Here is a 20,613-nt window from a genome sequence, read left to right on the forward strand (position 1 = left end):
CTTCTCAAAACAAACAGAAAGGACAGAGGAAGGAGGGGAACACACCACCGAGAATTAAAAAAGCAATATGGTGGTGTCAAATCTTTTCAATGAAATTAATACCAGTTCTTAGAAGTCCTTTGAACAAGTTCTCATTTGTGAAGAACCCAGCATGAGTTTTTAATTAAATCCAGGATATTACAGAGTAAGATTAAAGTCTTTTACAATTAGAGGAAATATATAATACAGTATCTGTATTTGATCCAGACATGATAGAACACTGTTTTAAAAGTATCTCACATATATTATAAGATAGAAATTTTCAGGGTGAAAATGGAATCGATTATAAAATGTCGGAGAGCACTACCTTAATGCAACATGTTTCTTTCCTGCCTCTTCCTCAAGTGGAAAATAGCAGGAGCTGGTGATTTTTATTTGTCTTCTTGGTACACGTGCCCACACACTGACATAGTTTCCCATTAGGTTGCTGGGATCATGTGAGATTTCCAGCGTATTCAGGATAATTTCTATATCTTTCTTTGGGCCACTTTTGGGCATATGATCCAGTACACACTTCAGTTTTCATCTCGCAGAAGATCACAGGACTGCAGTGTCTTTTAAGCTCTGAGCTGCCTACACACGGGCTGAGCCACGGATGTTTTACCCCTTTCCGACCGACGTGGAAGAACCTGAGGGTTGGCTGGAAACCTTAGGAATGGAAATGCTGCTGGGCTTGGCCCCAGGACTGCTGGCCAGCCCAGGGAGAGTCCTGTGTATTTTCCGGCTTTTTCATGATTCCAAGTAAGACAAGTAGGAATTAAAACAGAGAACAAACAATGGATGTTTCCTCGGCATTTGTTTCATTTCAAATAAATACAAACACATTTACATCAAAAGTATATGAACATTTTCTCTAGTTTGGCAAAAAAAATAAGCCGTAGTCAACACATTATCAGTTACAAATGTTAAGCCATCAACTAGAAATCTGTGTCATAAGAAATATAAAACACAACAAAGACTGTTACACAAAAAGATTACATTTTAACTCCATAGAAAAGCTATTTCAGTTCTCACTTCCACTTCGAAGGAAAACAATTTAAATCTTCCATTTTAGACTGAAGCATTTTGGTCCTCGTGGATAGCTGGTTGACGAACTACAGACATATATATATATATAAATACATACATATACGTGTGCATGTGTATGTGCATAATCTAAAGAGTCTCATTCTTCTTTTTGTACAGCTATTCCAGGTGTGGAACGGGGTCCATTTGACCTAGAAGCTTTGGCAGAGGGAGCAGACACAGTATTCACTACGGTGATTTCATCATCAAGCAACTTTAATTGGCCTTAATTTCCACATTGCCCATTTCTACATCGCATTTTCACTTTGTTCCCTTTCGGAGTCACACTTCCACTCACTGGGGCATGACTTTGACCGAGAAGCTCATTTAACATTTTACTATTGATGAACAATACTGATGGTTCTTATGTTTTCATAAAGTTAGTATTTTGATTTACAGACAAATTAATAAAGGGTAGTTTCATATTATATTTGCATATGTCTCAAAGTTTTGGTGCAATATAATTTTCACCTGAAATGTTACTGGAGAGATTTGGATTCGATCACTCGGGTGAAAATTAGTCACAGGCTTGTTATGGGGATCACTGAGTGCTATATTTATGTTAAATGAAGAAAGCAAGTTCAATTTCCAGTGAACTTTTCCCTTCATCTGGCAACTTTAACAAAAATCCTCAAAAAGAAGTTCTGGATATTTAAGTGCTTACTATAGAGAGGATATGAATAATTGGACTCCTTTAAAAAGATTATTTCTGAAGATGAAGGCATTATTTCTGAAGATGAACACCTCTACCTTTGGCTTCTAGTAAGGAAGTAAACATCAAAGTGAGAAGAGGTTTGAGGCATTTCCTACCCAGCCATTCTCTCCCCTGCTGGGCGACATGAATGTCATATTGATACACTTCTGAGAACTCACTGCCGAGTGAGTACACGAAAAAAAATCTTTTAGAACAGTTCCCTCTCAGTTGCATTATCCCCAAAGAAAAAGAATTAAATGCATTTTTTTATTCCATACTTAAAATGAGAGGTAGACTTTCACAGAAGTATCTCAGATCTAAGGAAAATATGAAACAAAGCAAAATCGAGGCCCATCTGTGTGAGTGCTTTGCCCTACAGCCTAGCTGCCTTCCCGCGGTTTAATTAATTCCTTCTCTACTGGCTTCTGGAAGCTCGGGCCCATAATAATACTTGAACACAACATAAACCTGGAATTCAAGCTTCTTTCCCTTCCTCCAACATGGGTGATCAAGGTAAAGCTTCTACAGTCCAAAGTCAAAATGTTTCCGAATCAGAATCATTTTCATTGTACCCATCCTCCGAGCCTACGTTGTTACTGCACAGGCTAACCATGCTACCCAGGTTGGAGAGGGTCGTCCTGCTCAAACTGTCTTTTTTAAAACAAACGAAGTTGACAGCCGTCATGGTACTGGAAGGAGAAAAAGTCATCATGGTAGCCAGAATGAGGGCCAGGCAGTCAGCCACGTCTTTGTTAGGAGCGCAAGCCAGGGCCGGGGTATGACCTGGGCGTAAATGCAGACAAGGCAGTGGTTAGTCCAGGCAATCCAGAGGTGGTGTGAGCATCCCACAGTACATCTCGAACGACCTCACACACAGAGATGTATGTCAAGTTAGAAATCATGCCAGGCAAAGGAGTTATTTCCCACAAGTCATGCTTGGGGTGAGGCTGGAGGGGACTGGGAGTGGGAGACATTTGATGGAAGGTTTCGGGTTTTTTTCCTGCTTACATGACAACGACAAGCATTATATTATCTGAAGTTAGGCAGAATTTCAGTCTTCATCTAGTGAACAGAAACACGAGGGGACGGGGGTGGGACACAATTCCACAAAAAACAGCCACAGGACAATCAGAAAGATGTTTCCACCTGCGAGCACACGCACACACCATGCGCTTCGGGCTGGGGCCAGAGCACTCTCATTCTGAGAACAATGACTTTCCACTGTAGGTAATCGTGTGTCAGATTAGAAAGGATGTCAAGAATCAGATGTCTGTAAGAGTCAGTAACACCGTTCTGTCACTTCATATATACTTTATATAAAGTATGCACAGGTAACTGGTTCTGGAGAAATGGAATCATTTGAGTAGATCAGACACAGGAAAGCACTTGCTGTATGTGATGAAATGTACTATCATTTAAAAGAAACTTAAACAGAATTTTAAGTAATATCAACACCACCAGCCAAAGTCCCAAGTCCTAAATGTAACAGATGTGGGGAAATTGCTATTTGCCATAGAGTTGTCATTCTCTACCATTTGGACTTGATGGGTCCAGTCCAGAAAAGAAAACTATCTCAACTCACGAAGCAGGTGCCATGGGGAGGTAGACAAAGTCTTTGACTCCATCTACCCTTATTCAACCTTTATTCTACTGGCTGGAAAGGGGTTCCAGCCCCTTGTGCTGGCTAAACTTCCTACTAACCACTCGCTCTTTTATTCAGAGGCACTGGCTCAATAAAACTTAATTTTTTGCTGTATTGTTTATCAGCACTTGACCTGATTTCTGCTCCTCTCCCCCCTTAACAGATGATTCCTCTCCCTGGTATGAAAACAAACAAGAATGGACAGATATCTTAACATTCCATTCCACAAAGGTCCGTGATGAGTAAAGGAATTAAGATTGTAGTGCTGTACAAAATTGTCCCAAATGTTCCTAGACCTTTGGGATGTAGCTAAGCTCTGACACAGGTTGCAGTTCTATAGGCCTGGGGCTCTTGTTCCTAAGGTTGCTGTGGGCTGGACAAGCTTCAGATACAGCAGACTTACACTAGTTTATTCTGGTCTCTTTAGTCATTTTGCAGAAAAACTGTGGGCCTCTGCATGCCATCCCCAAGGTGTATATATATATATATATATATATATATATATATATATATATATATATATATATGGTCGTGATAAGGTATATATATATATATATGGTCATGATAAGGTATATATATATATATATATGGTCGTGATAAGAAGGTGAGGGAGGATGAGGCAGGAGGACCAAGGAGATGGAGTAATAGAGAACTTTCTGCACCTCCTACATGAGTCAGGTTGGGGACAGAGCGGGGTACATGCTAGGATAAATGGGGCTGCAAAACCAAAACTAATAGGAGTTAGCTAATGATGTCATAAGGCTGCTTACTTCTGAGAAATAGGCATGAGCTGCTAATTCCAATACCTGTAATAAGCAGTTAATTGAGTTATGTTAATACATTTTAAAATACTTTAATTAAATGCTACGATTAATGCCACATTCAAAAAATTACTTAATTCATAAATATCCAGAAGTTCCTCTTTTGCTCCCCAAGATTAAAAGGCATGGTAGTTTAATACAATTCTAGTATTCATTAGCTTTCAAAAGTTTTTAGGAAGCAGAGTAGAAAGCTTCTGTTAAGAGTTAGTTCATTTAGAAATGGAACGTGCTATAGATCAGAAGAAGCTTTCAAGCCTCAATGTTAATTTAAAAATTTTACTCATGTTCCCCAAATATCCATACTGGAAATATGAGTTCTGATCTGTTCTTAAAAAAAAAAATAATAAGAGGTTTGATCTCAGAATGAACTGAAATACAAAGATTTTGTTTTAATTCGAGCCCTTGAGCATGCACTCATGACACGTATGATCCCTAACTCTTCAGCATATGCAGTTAGAATTGGGTTTGAATGCCAAGGTGAAAGTTTTTGAGTGTGTCTAACATATTTTAACCACCACGCTGAGGAGTTTGAGACCAGCTGCTGACATTACATGCACATGGAAGGCACTGGGGGGCTGCAGGGAGACTATATGTCTTACAACGACAGACAGGACAAATTATCCTTGTTTGATTGCTCACACACAGGGAACTTCCAAGGGGAAGAGAGTTCTCACTGCCTTTTCATCTAGCTCCTGGCTTTCTCATTGTCCTCTGGCTTCACCGCAGGTGTGTGGTACCTGCAGTAATGGCTTACTTTTTCCACTTACCATTTTCGTCTACAGCAAGTACGCAAGCCCCTTTGGCTAGCAGCTCCTCAACGACTACCTTCAAGCCATTGCGCGCAGCAACGTGGAGGGGTCTAAAAAAGACAACAGCGAGCATCAACTATGATACATACTTGTGTGAGAATGTGGCATTTTGGGTAGTCTGAGTGGCTAAAAGGAAGAAAAGACTTGAGAATCTATAAATAGCACATGAATATTTTTACTTTTTCAAAAAAAGATATTTGTTCACCACATCTTTTCCAGGTGCTAATGATCCAACTGTTCTTCCACGTTGGCCCAAATTTCTCTGCAGATATTACAGATACTCTACACCTCAAACAACCTTAGTGACAGGACACAAGAAGCCAGAAGAAGAACTCAAGCTCTGGTGTGTTTTCTAGAAGGTTCTTTACCCCTTGCTTTCTAGGTCAGCATTTGAATCACTGTTTCACACAGTTCATCAGTATGACTGGTATCACTATCACCCATATTACATAATCTTAAACCTCCTTGTTATTACTAAATGCACTAAATGATGTTTTATTGAATTTAGAATACCTTAAAGAATAATATCATACCCAATATATTCTGCTATGCTGCTTAAGAATCTTAATGAAAAAAAAATCCTAATATTCCTTTGCCCTTAAAACGAATGCATAGGTAATTTCCCAAAATGGAAAATGAAGCAGCTTTCGGGTCTTTCACGCTAAGGATTACACTGAATTATATTAAAATATAATTAAGAAAATAGCTTAGAAATGCTTCAAATGTATTCTGGGAACCTGATTTATAAAACTTGTTTTCCATTTGTAGTTATGTGACCTTAAACTTCACGAAGGAGAAGCCAGGTCTGTGTCTTTCACCACTGCGTTCCCAGCTCTTGCCTGGCATACAGCAAATTCTCATTGTTTGTTGAATAAATGACTATGAATCTGGGATTTAGTCAAACTTTAGTAGCCACACTTACGTCTGCAGTGCATTGTTTTTTGCATTAATAAGGCTCTCGTCTTGTATCTTGTCAAGTATTAACAAGGCACATTTTTCATGACCCTAATGAAAAAAAAAAAGATAAGAAACATGGGACAGAGATACAGAAAAGTTCTGGAAAAATCACTTCATTATGCTTTAAATTTAAAATGTATGCCCTGTCTAATAACAAAACAGGCTATTTTCTGAGTAATTCTTTTTTTCTTCTGAAAGCAAATGGTTAAACAGCCTTAGATTTTCAAAGATTCTAAATAAGGTCTATTAGGACTTGATTAATATAAATCTGATCTAAAATATTGTTATTTCTAAGATAACTTTTAGAATTAATGTCCAGAGAGCTGAAGCAGAAGCTAGCTCAGCTAGGTCAGCTGGTAAACAGAGAGTAGAATTAGGAGTGTCCTTTAAATTCTTCAGCAATGCTTTTTAAACACAAGTCAAGTCCCATATCCTTCCTCAAGCCTTCAAATACCACCTCAGTGATCCTATCACTGGAATTCTCATTGTATCTGTTATCTGTATCATTTATCATCACTGGCTGCCTTATACTATGAAGAGAATCTTTTTCAGGAAAGGTCATTCTTTTCTTCCTCATCCAGAAGATACCTCTGTATCTTATGACTAATGATGGTTGATAATTTTTTAAAAATCAACTGATGAATCAGAGACACTTTCACAATTTCAGGCCTAGTGCCCTGTTAAGGGGTCGCCACTTCTTAAACCCTTGACACTCGAAATGTGGCCCACAGACCAGCAACATCAGCTTCACCTGGGAGTTAGAAATGTTGAATCTCAGGCTCCCATCCAGCCCTCCTAAATTAGAATTTGTATTTTAACCAGATCCTCAGGCAATTCATTTGCACAATAAAGTCTGGAAAGCACTGTACTTATACTCACAAAAACACAAACCTTGAAATGAATTTCATGAACCTGAGCACTTTTTGTGGTTTCCAAAGGCTTCTCAGAGCATGAAATGAGAAAATGCAACCAATGAAAGGAATAGTTGAGACTTCTGGTACCACTGGGTATAGATAACACCTTTAATACTACAACTATATTGAAACAAACAACCATCACTGGTGATAACTGGCATCATATTATAATGCCTTATAAGAGAGACACTTAAAGATAATTTTAGAAGTGTCCATGGAGTTTTCATTCTGATGTACTGCTGGCGGAGGGTAAATGGTTGTAACCTTATTACGGGGCAATTTGGTCTTAAAAATGTTCATAGCCTTAGACTCACTAATTTCACATATAGGAATTTATTTAGATTATTATTATCTACACTTAGCATTATTTATAGCAGCATATATTTGAAAACAAGTAAATGTTTAACAATAGGGGATGGGTTGAATAAAGGATGGCACAGCCCTAAGGCAGAATACCACACATCTTCTAAAACATTATTATATATGATGTCTAAAAGAAAGATATTCATAATATATGATTCAGTAACAAAAGCAGGTTGTCAAACAGTATGATCCCACTCTCATAAAATCATACATTTATCTTCTACAGAAGCAGGAACCTTGAGCTATATGTGAACACGATGTTATTAAAAAAAACAAGCACATTCTTTGCATTGAACTATGCACCAGAAAAAAGGGGAGAATAGAAGCATACATGAGTACATTTATTTGCCTCATAGGAGAGTATTTTTTGGCTGTGTTATTACAATGTCTTCAAGTGGAACAAAATGAAAGCATGTGGAACTGATAACTGAGCTCCTAACCTGTGTTTAAAAGCAAAATGTGGTACCACAACCATGAAGACAGATATAGAGGCAGCACCAAGCCAGACTGTGGCAAGACTTAAAGTGGCAAATGCCGTGAAAGGCATAGCCCCTCAACCCTTGTGTGCGTCTGCCCTTTGCTTCCCTCCTTCAGTTCCACTGAGAGTGACAACAGACATCTTAATTAAGAGCCATGATACACACTTCTGAGATAGATAGGTTTAGGTATTATTGTTATTATCATTATTATTATTATACTAAATAACAGTGTTTCAAATTCATTTACATACTTTACTACTAGCCAAATGTAAGGGTGTGTTCAAGTCCTTATCCTTTACAGTCAGGTCAGCCTGGGCACTGTTCACCAAAATATCTGCAGAAAAAGCCAAAAGACAGTTACTCAGACTACATGTTAATTACATGCATTTTGGAGAAGTTACTACCAAAACAATAACACATTTAAATTTGTACAGCTCACATAATCATATTTAATATTATTAAAGAAAAAAGGAGCAATTTATTGCCATAGCTGTTCTATTCAAATCCAAGGTCCATAGGCATTAATTTTAATTCCCTTTACAATTTTGTTATTTCCAGATAAAATGATCCTGTTCTATTTGGTTTCTAAATGTTGGGAGATTTCACTGCAGAAAGGTTGGCTCGGTTTGACAAAGTCCATCAATAACCAAGTTAACAGGGGACTGAAGATGACTAGCAGGTAGATGAGGTGGCCTAAATAAAACGCTGGTCTTTTTTCACATGTATAAACCAAGAGGATGACCAATTGCTCGATTTTACATGCCTTTGGTTTTGGATAGGCATAAACTCGAAGTCCACAAGTCAAGCACGTACCCACAGCGCTGGCCTGCCCGTTCTCAGCAGCCATCATCAGTGCTGTTTTCCCTGAATTGTCTGTTGCGTTCACTTCAGCGTTGTGTCTCAGAAGAAGCTGCAAGCACTCCACGTGATCAGCAAATGCTGCTGCATGAAGTGGTGTCCTAACGATTTAAAACAAGTACGATTTTAACTTCCTGTAAACTTAACACACTCTCTTTCTATATATGCCTGAGAAACATGTGCATGGTATCGTCTTAGGGATTTAAAACTTATCAGCTTACAGAAATGGATATCCGGTTCCCCCAAAGGCCATTCGGGGTGGACACTGAAGTGTCACCGATGTGAACGGCACCACTAGATTTGGGGGGTGTAGGAAGTGGCCCTGATAATAAAATTAGCATCTTTACTGACCCTTCAATCTTGAGCTCCAGTGACTTCTCTCTCATCTTTGATAAACATACTTCCAAAATTAAGCCTTAAATGTGTAGACAATTGGCTATTTTTTAAAAAGTCTACATCATTTAATGTGAATAGTTGATTTCTTTGGGAGGACAATTCGGCATGATTTATCAAAATTAAACACTATGACCTTTGAACCAAAAAATTCCACTTCTAGGACTTTATCTCCCAGATACACTTGGTCATGTGAACAGACAAATGTACTAGACTGTTCACTGCACCACTCTTTAAAATACCAAAATTTTGAAACAACCAAATATTCTTCAAAGCAGAACAGGCTGATTAAATTATAACATATCCAGTCAATGGAATAATATGCAGCTTTAAAAAGAATATGGTAAATACATATGTTCTGGTATGGAAAGATCTCTAAGATATGCTAAAAGCAGAGCACTTCTATAGAATGTTCTCATTTGCATAAAAAGAATAGAAGCATATATATTTTTATATATTTTTGTAGTTATGTATAGAAAATATTTGGGAGAATATAAAAATTTAGAAAGAACAGTTTAAAGTGGATTTCTCAGTGGAAGAGGCTGGGGTTTCTGGGCTAAGAGGGTAATTTCTTTAAATTATATATTGTTTATTATACTTAATTTTTTAAAACCATGCTTTTATATTACTTTTTCAATTAAAAAACATAGATGTTTGGCCACTCTGCAACCACAAAGCAGACTAAGATTCATCAAGACAAGAGCCATGCCATTCTAGGATCACTTACCTGCCTTTGTCATCTCTACAATTGACAATACTGGAATCTATGGCCCCAAGTAGCAATGATGCACAATTCTCGTGATCATTTATTCTAAAATGAAAATAGATTTCAAATTTTAAAATCTTGCTCTCTAAAAAATTATATATCCCCTCCTACTCCATCTTCCTATGCACTATATGTTTAATAATCTGACACATTAAAAAAGATCTGATGCAAATATCTGTGGTCTGTGTTTAATTTATGATTAAAGAAGACAATTTAGGTCATACAAATAAACTTTCTCTAACACATTATGAAGTGGGTAGTCTCTACTCTCAAGAATTCTCAGAACTGCCTGCCTGATGAACTATTAAATAAACTTTGTATCACCTAAATTGTCTTCTTTAATCATTTTAACAGTTTTGCCGATGAGAATGAGATTCAAAGCTGACTACTAACAGCCTGCAAGAGAGACACACAGGCAAGGTGCCTGCTGAACCCTTTGAGTTCATTGTTCCTCTTGTCATTATCGAGGGCCATGGGTAAGTCCCTCTTAGATTTGAGCTCTGCTCACTTGCGTGCAGCTTTCCAATCCAAACAAACTTTACCCAAAAATTATTAAAAGAAAGGGTCTATTAAAGTTCCCAGAGAGCTTCTGGGATCCTGGAAAGGTTCTGGGACAATTATATTGGGAGTCCATCGCAGAGGGCAGCAGCCAAAAGACCATCGTGGACCTCGAGGTAAGTCCATAGCATAAACCACTGGGGGACATGGGGAAATAAGATAAGGGATTCAGACTGTCTTGACCAATGGCACATCAAAATCTCAGTGGGCACGAGTTAGACCACTGAAAGCCATTAGAGCATCTGCCACTATAAAGAACTCTTCTCATGAAAAGAGCAATAGATCTATCGTTAAAGAGAATCTCAGAAGCCAAAGCCTCAAAATTGGTGGGCACGGATCAAGCACTGAAAAGCTGTTAGAGAGCTTGCACCTAAATCTAATTCTCCTGTGCTGGGTTAAGTTGGTAATGGAATGGTTTAGATTGACACTAGGTCACCCAAAAACCTCAAGAAAATTTCTATGCTATGAAGTACGTTGTAAAACACCACAAAATCCCCAACCCAGCAGCACATCTCTTAGGTATTAATTTGGCTCCAAGAAACTCAGGCTTAGCTAAAGAAATAGAATCCCCAAGTTTCAAAAAATTGAGCGCTCCACCTTCCAGCACACCTGCTTATTTTGTCTAAGAACTGTGGTCCTAGACACTATATGTTCCAGTTAGACAAGATTATTCATTTAAGAAGTGCACTTGAAAGCAAGGGTTCCCAAATCAACAAACAGAATGGAATACTTATTTTAACTGGTATGCAGAAGCCCCCAGAAGGCTTCAAGATTCCAAAATAGCCTTACTGAAAGATTCATTGCAAAAGGTTAATGAAAAATTAAAGATGCAGAGGTAACTAAAACAAAAGACTATAAGACAAATGTGACCCTACTACTCCCCTCTGCCCTCCTTTACCTGAGTACTCAGGGTCTACTAATCCTCTACCTGAATTGCCTTTCCATTCTGAAGAGGCTACAAGACCATAAACAAAAGTCCTCTCAAAGTTACTGGCCTTACAGCTGCAACAATTCCAAGGGCAAAAACCTAAAACACTGTTGCACGGTCATCAAAACACCGGAGATCGGTGTCTCATTTGCAATCAACAGGGAAACTGGAAAAAAGATTGTCCTAGAAGGTTTTATGCAAATCCTTGGTTTAATTAAAACAGGCATGTCTTCAGACTTATCAGAATTAAATATAAGGCAGACATACAACTTTTATTCTACCTAGGTTTACTAAAAGTCAAGTAAGCCCATGTTATCCCTGTTACAGAATTTGTCAGCAAGAAAAATAACCTAAGATCATGGTTAGTTGTTTAATGTCTCATGAAATTTTCATGAGTAATCTAAACATAATTGTTAAGAACTGTAAATTAAATAGATGTAAGTAAGATAAAAGTTTATAAATGAACTTTTCAACAAGTATGCTTCATGGTATGTCTACTTTAAGTAGTTTCCAAAATGCTTTTGGTAAGTTGAAACCTTAAAGCCACACTGAGATAAATTAAATAATGGATATTCATTGAATATCTAGATCATTTCCAAATAAGATAAAATACTGAAACTTACTCAACATAAGTTTATCCACTTTTGGCTTCCTTTTACAGAGGACCTAAGATATTTGGTTCTATTAGTAAACATGTTTTGTGCCATGCTGAAAAATTTACTATAAGGAAGAATATACTTTAAAAATTAGGAAGTGTATTCATAAATGTGCCAATCCACAGACTGCTAGTGTAACACAGTCCACAACTGCTTATTTCTTAGTTTTAAGATTTAAAATTAAGGATTCTAAGGGTTAATAATTTTAGTCAATTAAAACTAATTAGAAATAAGGGTGAAAGAAAACAACTGTATGTGAAAAGTAGGTAAGAAAAGTAGAATATATTTTTTGGATAAGAAAACGTATGAAGGACATTTTTGTTATCGTTTGTTCATTTTATTTTGTTTTGGTCAGGGAAAAGAGAAAGTAACTTTGTCTTAAAGTAAAATGACTGGTTATTCCAGAATTGGAAAAAAGGGGGAAAATAGGACAAAATCTGACTGGATGTAAGAATGTTGTAGAAGATTTGTGGAAAGGAGTCTTGGAAAAGGACTTTTATGCGTGGTTGAGTTGGCTAAGATTGGAATGGACTTAAGTTTTTAAAAAAAGAGTTTTTGGTTTTTTTTTAATCTTTATGATCCTCTATTTTTTTTTAATGTTTTTATTGGAGTATAATTGCTTTACAATGGTGTGTTAGTTTCTGCTTTATAACAAAGTGAATCAGTTATACATATACATATATCCCCATATCTCTTCCCTCTTGCGTCTCCCTCCCACCCTCCCTATCCCACCCCTCTAGCTGGTCACAAAGCACCGAGCTGATCGCCCTGTGCTATGCGACTGCTTCCCACTAGCTAGCTATTTTACATTTGGTAGTGTATATATGTCCATATACACTACCATATATACACTACCATAAAAAATGAGTTTTAATATCAAAAGTACAGTAAAGCAAAATTAGAATTTGGTTTTCTCTCTGTTAAAAAGACAAAGGTTTTTGTTTTTTTTTTAAAGATTATTGGTGTGCTCTTAATAAGAAATTATAAACATAGGTTTTTCTTTACCTTTTAAATAATCTGCCTGAAAAGCAAAGATTTTGTGTTTCACCAAAATAATTTACTGTGCTTCACACTGACTTTACCCAGTTTTACTTAAGAAAAACCAGTCTTCTCAATATTAACAGAACTAAGGTTTGTGTTTGTTTTTGTTTTTAACTGCTATGTCACGTTCTGTATTTGTCTTTGAAGTCTTTAACTGTCACTTTGGTTAAATGGATAATTAAGTATTGTTTCACAGTGACCTATGATCCTATTTGATCAAACGTTTTAAAAGCTTTTGATATTTTGATAAACTTCCTAAAATCAAATTCTAAATAAAGTCTTAAACTAACTTTGGGATTTTTCCACAGGGCCCCTAGAATATCTCAAAAGATTTGTTCTCTTTCCTTATCAAAAAAGAAATGTTAAACTAATTATGCTTATTTGACATGTTAAATTACATAGGAAGCACTGTCAAATAAGAAGTGATGTTTAACCTTAGGTTGTATTTGTAGGGGTCTATGTTATCTATATGTGTTCCAGAAATTGTATAAAATTCCTAAAAATCTGGTATGTCCTGGTATAATGTTATCAGTCATAATTCCAGTTATTCCAGTTAAATGTTGTGTGTCACAGAAATAACCAAATTTTCTTGTTAATTCCATTATAATGAACTCTCATCAGATCTTTAACCACAGGCATTTTTAAGTCTTTTGTCATTTGTAGACAGTTAATTGTTTTACTCTGATGCTTTTGCAAAAGAGAGATTCATGGAAAAGACCCTACCAAGTACTCCTGCCAAATTAATTTGTAATTTGACACTGCTGCCAAATTACAAAGTGTTGAACTTTGAGTGCATATTTCAAAATTAAAGAAGGCTCCACCTAACACCTAGTCCTCGGCAAATGCCAGAGACCTCAAAATCAAATTGACCAGAAGTAGCTAACACTGAAGTAAACTGCTTCCTCCCAAGATGTTGGATCAAGAACGTTTCTTTCCATTCCTCTTCCCCTCTCTAGCCATCCTTTTCCTTATTCTTACACCATGGAGGTCTTTACAATTTTTTTATCCACCTTTTGCCTTGCCCTTGCCTGGAAAGATATATCACTGTTCACATATGTCAGGCCATTGCAAAGGGGGGTAATCTAACCTCCAACCTGTTGGATTTGCTACAATGCTGGTGATCCTATGGTTTTGCCTACAGAAACTTCCCTCTGATTGCTAATGCCTCAGTTTCTCTGGAACGAACTCACTGAATAAACAATTCTGGGGAAATGGAGACAGAGTCACAAGAAATATATAAATAGACCAACTGGCTTAAAGAAGTAGGTCTCTCTTTGGGATCATTTCTTGATGTATTTGATTCTAGCTGGTTTGGTTCATGGGAACCCTGGCTTAAGATTGCCCTGCAAACCTTAGGAATACTTTTACTATTATTAATAATAATTATCTCTCTGGTCTGTTGTGTTCTCTCAAGGTTTTAGGTGAGTGTACGCAGCCATCAATCAGTCAACAAATGGTCTTTCTCCAACTGGAATGATGAATCTGATATCATTTCCGGTGAAATATATACTGAAACACAAAGAGGCACTGGTAACTGAGAATAACTTACAACACCATCTTTGCTCAAACCTCTTGCTTGGCTAGAGGCTGATCAAAAGGGGGGACTGTCAAATTGATCTTGCATTAACCTTTCCTCAGTAGGTCAGGTGTTGCTGATCCTGAGAAACCACGTCCGCAAAACGAAACTTAACTTTTAGTTTTCATGTTCTTGTAAATGTTCCATCTGCCTAGAGGTCAGACCATCTAGGTAGCCAGTCCATGAGCGCCAAGTTATATGGTTGATTGCCCTATTCCTATGATACCTCAAATAAAGCCAGATATGTAACCCCAGCCAATCAGCTAGTTTTATTCCTGCTCTTCCTTGTTCCCTATTTTTCATCCTGTAAAAGCTTCCTGTCTCCTGCCCCACTTTGCAGTTCTCTGAACTCTTGAGAGTGGAGACTGCCTGCTTCATGAAGTGTAAAATCAAGTTTGCTTCAATAGTCTTCTTTAATCATTTTAACAGTTCTAAAGGCACACACTCTGTAACCGCTAGCATTTCTTCAGAACCCCCTACTTCCAGGAAGGAGTTTACTGCACGCCACTTACACAAGGCATCATGTTAGGTGTTTTGGAGATACACCAAAGTGAAGAAGACACGTTTCTTCAGATTTAAAATCACTCCTACTCATAATCTCTTATCTCTTCTTTTTTGATCCACTTTATACCTCTAATATCTTTCCAATCAAATGACCCAGCTTCATGTGAAGCACAGAGATGAGGCAAAGACAAAGCACTCCCAAGTCTTGGGCCCCCAGGCTGTCCATCACTGCCCAGGTGAACATGGACCCCCAGATGAACACAGGCCCAGGTGACCATGTTCCCCCCAAACTTACCATGGAAGTCTGTCTCAAAGTCACTGTATTCTCTAAATAATGGTTCACACTATGAGACTGGAGCAAAAATTACATTTACCAAAAAAGAATTTCAACATTATGAAGAATGGAGAATTACCACATATGAAAAGTCTTACTGGTATAGAATATCTTTCTAATCATCCACAGGCATATGTTGTTAACCGCCAACTTATTTTTAGAACTTTGCAGACAGATGTGAGGTACATCTGAAGAACTCTTCACGAGGTGTGTACTGTGTTTGTCCGTCCACCCCTTCCTGCAGTTTCCCTAGATGGTCTGTGAGCCACCTTGGAACCACAGCACTCCACAAAAATTTCCTAGAAAATCATTAACATTATGGACTGCACTTTGCTATCAGACTTATTTGCCTTTAGCAGTGAAATGGAATATATTGGTCTTATCTATAATCTAAAACCTTTTTCCTTCCCCAAAAGGCAATTTCTGTATGTGTAGTTTAAAGAATTCAAGCAACACCATTAACTTCCAGCATTTCTACTTACATTGCACAGTGCAGTGGAGTGAAGGGATTACCAGTAAATTTTCGAAAACATTTTTGCTCCAAAAGTACCTCTATGCAGTTTTCATTACCTGCAAGGAATCAAAAGAATTTAGGGAGCTTCCAAGAAAGAAACACTGTTTAATTCAATCTATTTTTTTCATTAAGTATTGAATTCTGGCCTATGAATTTTCATGAATTAGCTGAACATTCATTCTCCACGGAATAAAATTCACCAAATGTCAAAATGCTATTAACTATGCTCACAGGTGTTCTGAGACATAATGAATAAATAAAACAGTGAAGGCCATATGGTCTGGTGGAGAGAAAGAGAAGAGACCTCATTTACAAGCAGAATAATTCTAAGTTACTCTCAGCTCTTAATAGATGCCTAACATAGGTATGCCTCAGTTTGCCCATATTTACAATAGAAAGTTTCCCTTTCACCCATATGAATAGGTTCACTTATAATTATGCACCCTAGGGAAGGGAAGATGTGAGTGATAGAAATAGTATTTAAGATAATGCCAGTGAAAGGGCTTTGACTGTAAAACACTATATAGTATTTAAAATGGCACTAAGAACAGTTCCTGGCAAATAGTATGCACTCAATAAGTATTTTTTAATAAGTAGATGAGTGAATGTGAATAATTATTTTCAACAAAATGACAGGTAGTTTTCAAGTCAACTGAATTTAAGTTAGGCCCCAGCTCTATCAGCGTAGTTGTTATGTGATCTGTGAGCCTCAGTTTCCTACATAGAAAAACTCAAAGTAGGAATACCTGCCCTATTGATGTCACAGGATGATGGGAGCTTTACTTGATAAAGGACCTAAATGAGGTTTGTGAAGCAATGTTAAATTGTTAAGGCAAGAAGGTAAAGCTATTTGGCTTTGGAATATAGATTGTTGCCCTGGAACTTCTTCTTGGCCGAATTCAGTGCTAAATTAGAGTTCTCTTCCGATCTACCCCAAAATGATACAGATTGGACAATTTTAAGTATTAAAATAAAATCAAACCTTTCTTGTACCTATTAAGAAAAAAAGGTGAAACTGCTTTTAGGGAGAAGCATATGAAGTAATGAATATAAAAATCCCCTAACTTTATGTAAGTTATACTGTTTAGCTTTCCAACTATACCCAACCCTCACTCAAACAGTCCCAGACACTTCAACCCCTTTATTAGTACGAATTCCTCCAAAGTACCTAGCTTAGGGCAGCATATACCCAAACCATTTCTTAGAGACTATATGAATCTCAATCTAAAGGTCTATGTAGGTAGGAATGGGGATCCTTGAACGACTTTCAGTATTTCAAAGTGCTCGGTGAAGGAGATTCTGGGGAGAGGGGAGCTTAAACCTCAGACCTGGAAGACTGCACTGGAAAGGTGAATTGTTTAGGAGAGGACTGCTCCCCCTCCCCTGCTTGTACCTTGAGAGGCCTAAGAACAGAGAGACCTGCCATACCTACCCCACCCAACTCCAGGGGAGAAAATGTGGTTTGTGGCAGGTTTTCCACCTGCCATTATAATCAACACTCTTCCTGTGTCTTCCCCTTTCTGTAGGTCTTCCAGTGCCAGATAGCTCTCACAGCTTAACTCTGATGGGGGTTAGGGAGACCTCGCCCATGAGCAGGTAAATTAAAAAAGAAATCACAATCCTCCAATGGCAGTGAGGGAGCAAAACAAAGGTGAACAAGTAGAGAACTTGACTCTTATTGAGGCCAGAACCAATGAAAAAAGGAGGACTGTAATAAAAACATAATGAAAGGTATTAAATTGATACAGTTAAAGCACCATAAAACCTTTGTGGACCCAATAATCATAGTTTCTGAGTGAAAATTTTAATAGAAGAATTGAAAATGGAAAAATAAAACAACAGAAGCAGAATAAGAAATATATGGGAAAATATTCATGTACGCTTAGGGGTAGGAGACCTTCTTAAGCAAGACTGTAAACCCAGGTACCATAAAGGAAAAATCTGACAGATTCAACTACATAAAAGTTCAAAAATCTCTGTATGGAAAAAGACATCATCAACAAGGAGCAAAGACAAACTGTAGATTGACAGAAAACGTTTGCAACACACATAACACACAGAGGATTCATATCCTAAGACAAGGTGCTCCTACAAATGTGTGAGAAAAGATAAACAACTCAATAGGAAAAAAAATGAGCAACAGATGGAAAAAGTAATTTCCAGAAGAGGAAATGCAAATACATAAATCAATACACTATTAGACAAGGAAACACAAATTAAAATGAGATACCTTTTTTCTGCCCTTCAAATTGACAAAAATTAAAAAGATGATATTTTGGGCTGATAAAAGGTTGGGAAAGTAGTTTTATATTCATATTTGGTGGAGTAAAAAACTATGATATACCAAAGTAATATGGTATAATTTATTAAAATTAAAAAATATACATGCCCTCATCAATTATTTTACTTCTGGAAACTTATCTGACAGAATATAAGGTCCATAATATGAACACACACACTGCAGCACTGTTTGTAATAGGAAAAAAACCTGAAAACAATTTGAGTGTTCATCAACAGGGATCTGGCTGAATAAATATTAAATTCTGGTATACACACTCAAGACTCATGCATGTCTATACCTATTTATCTATCTGCTATAAAATACACAACTATTAAAAAGATCAATGTATACTGATACACATTGACTTGTAAGGATATCTGCAATAGAATGTTAAGTACACAACAACAAGAAGAGTTACAGAATGATATTTGTTACATGATTCTAGTTTTTAAAAAAATAGATGCACATACATCTGTATTTATTTACATCCTCAAGGGAAAATTATGAAAGATACACACCAAATTACATCAGAAGGTAAGTTTGGGAATGGAGACAATTTTACTTTAGACGCCTCAGTATTTTTGAAATGTAACAATTAGCATGCATTAACTCTTCTACTCAAATAAGCGAAACACAAATTTTTAAATCTCCTAAGTAGCAAGTGTAACTAAATAAATGGGGACTATGAGACATAGAAAGGAAATACTGAAAGATAAATCATGCATCTACCAGCTGTCAGTTGTGACAGATTATTACATCATATTGTTTTGGTTGTTTTTAGCTGTATTATTTTAATTCCTTGTAGGATCCCTGGTTGTCTCATATAGAGAAGAAACCCTGATTAAAACTGGTTATTTCAGTTCATCAGAAGTCCTGATTAGGAGTTACAGGTTACTATGTTTAAAAAAAATAAAAATAAAAAAAATAAAAAAATAAAAAAAAATTAAAAAAAATAAATGAGGTAACTTAGCTCAGCAAGAATAAATAAAACATTTTATGTACCTAGAAAAAAAAAAAAAAAAGGAGTTACAGGTTACTGATCAACAAAAAGGGTAAAGTGAATTTTCACTCCATTATGGCATCATGGTAGCCACGGAGGGAAAAATATCAAAAAAAAAAAAAAAAAGGTATCTTTTTTGAGGTATCTGAATGCAGAAAGATTGGAAACTCTGGTTTACAGCTTGACGCTTTGTTCCCACCTCCTCTGAGATCACAGTGGTGTTGGGGCAGGAAGTCTGATGGAATTCAGCCCAGTGACAGTTAACTCACCGTTGTAACAAGCCCAGTGCAGCGGCGTGTAGCCCTGGTTATCTTTGAAAGAACAGTCCTCCTCGGAAAGTGCTATCTGCAGCAGCTCACTCAGCCACGTGGCGTGGCCACGAGCAGCCGCATAGTGCAAGGGTGTCCTCCCTCTGGAGTCTTTACACAGAATCGACACTTCTTGTTCCAGCAGCATTTGCACACATTCCTCATGTCCTGTCATAATCTGATGCATCGCAATGAAAAACACAACACAAATCTGAGAAGACTCAGGAAGCGAAGCAGTTGGCTAAGGGAGGCTGGGCTCAGAGTAAGTGGACATACGCCAGGGTCTTAAGGGAAACAGACTCTATCCTGCTTGGGAGGAGAGAGGCAGGACAACCTAGCAGGATTCATAACAGAAAGGTCTGTGTGAACACCAGCGTTTTAGAAACGTCTCTTGACTCTCCAAACATAACCATGAAAGGAATCATGATATAGTGGAAAGCATCAGCTTTAAAATCAGGAAGATGTGAGTTAAATTCTGGCTCCCTCTTATAAAACTTGGACAGGTCAATTTGTCTCTCTATGCCTCACTTTACCCACCTGTAAATGGGGATAGTAATAATGACCTCACAGCCTGTTGTGAGGACTAATGAGATATGTAAAGGCTCTCAGCCTGCTGTGCGGCCCGCAGGAAGTACCCAAGAAATAAGATCCATGATTATGGCGTTAACCACTCATAGTTCCTCTTCTTTTCATTGATCGTGGTGGTCAGCACCATCTTCAAATAGCAATTTTCTGATTTCTGGTTTTGTTTCATTTGGATTATTTGACATGCTTTAAAAAACAGTTCAGCAGGGTGTGTATGAAGAATTACCCACAGGATACATATTTCAGCAGGATACATATTTCAGGTGGGGAATGGGCCTACATTGTATAAAGAACAATTAAAAATAGCATGGCTACTCAAAACTAGGTAATCATTGGAATAAATTATGACACCTGTACACAGTGGAGGATGAAAAATGATAGGGCAGAAAACATTTAGTGATATGGAAAAAGGTACTTGATATACTAAGAGAAAAAAAAGCAGGTTCCAAATAGCATCTTCAGTATTCTCTCTTTTTAAAATTTAAAACAAATCTATATTTAGAAAAAAAGATTGGTGTACACCAAAAA

The 20,613-nt window shown here is 37.2% G+C and overlaps 1 protein-coding gene across 4 annotated transcripts in view; it reads right to left on the bottom strand.

Annotated features, from left to right (window-relative positions):
• Window positions 1-1,041: 1,041 nt before the first annotated feature.
• The window catches only part of ANKRD44 (ankyrin repeat domain 44), a 315,633-nt gene continuing 296,061 nt past the window's right edge, over window positions 1,042-20,613 (bottom strand). For 3 of the 4 annotated variants that reach the window (XM_061203687.1, XM_061203694.1, XM_061203699.1), the window contains 8 exons: window positions 19,462-19,678; window positions 15,880-15,967; window positions 9,762-9,845; window positions 8,597-8,742; window positions 8,035-8,117; window positions 5,993-6,075; window positions 5,029-5,120; window positions 1,744-2,581 (listed from right to left, as the gene is read on the bottom strand). In XM_061203687.1, the coding sequence (XP_061059670.1) occupies window positions 2,334-2,581; window positions 5,029-5,120; window positions 5,993-6,075; window positions 8,035-8,117; window positions 8,597-8,742; window positions 9,762-9,845; window positions 15,880-15,967; window positions 19,462-19,678 (1,041 nt within the window). In that variant the 3' untranslated portion in view covers window positions 1,744-2,333. Of the gene's footprint in view, window positions 1,264-1,743; window positions 2,582-5,028; window positions 5,121-5,992; window positions 6,076-8,034; window positions 8,118-8,596; window positions 8,743-9,761; window positions 9,846-15,879; window positions 15,968-19,461; window positions 19,679-20,613 lie in introns of those variants that run through there. The other variant, XM_061203690.1, reaches the window with a different exon arrangement.

Source organism: Eubalaena glacialis, chromosome 1 (assembly GCF_028564815.1).
Source record: "Eubalaena glacialis isolate mEubGla1 chromosome 1, mEubGla1.1.hap2.+ XY, whole genome shotgun sequence".
Lineage (NCBI taxonomy): Eukaryota > Metazoa > Chordata > Mammalia > Artiodactyla > Balaenidae > Eubalaena > Eubalaena glacialis.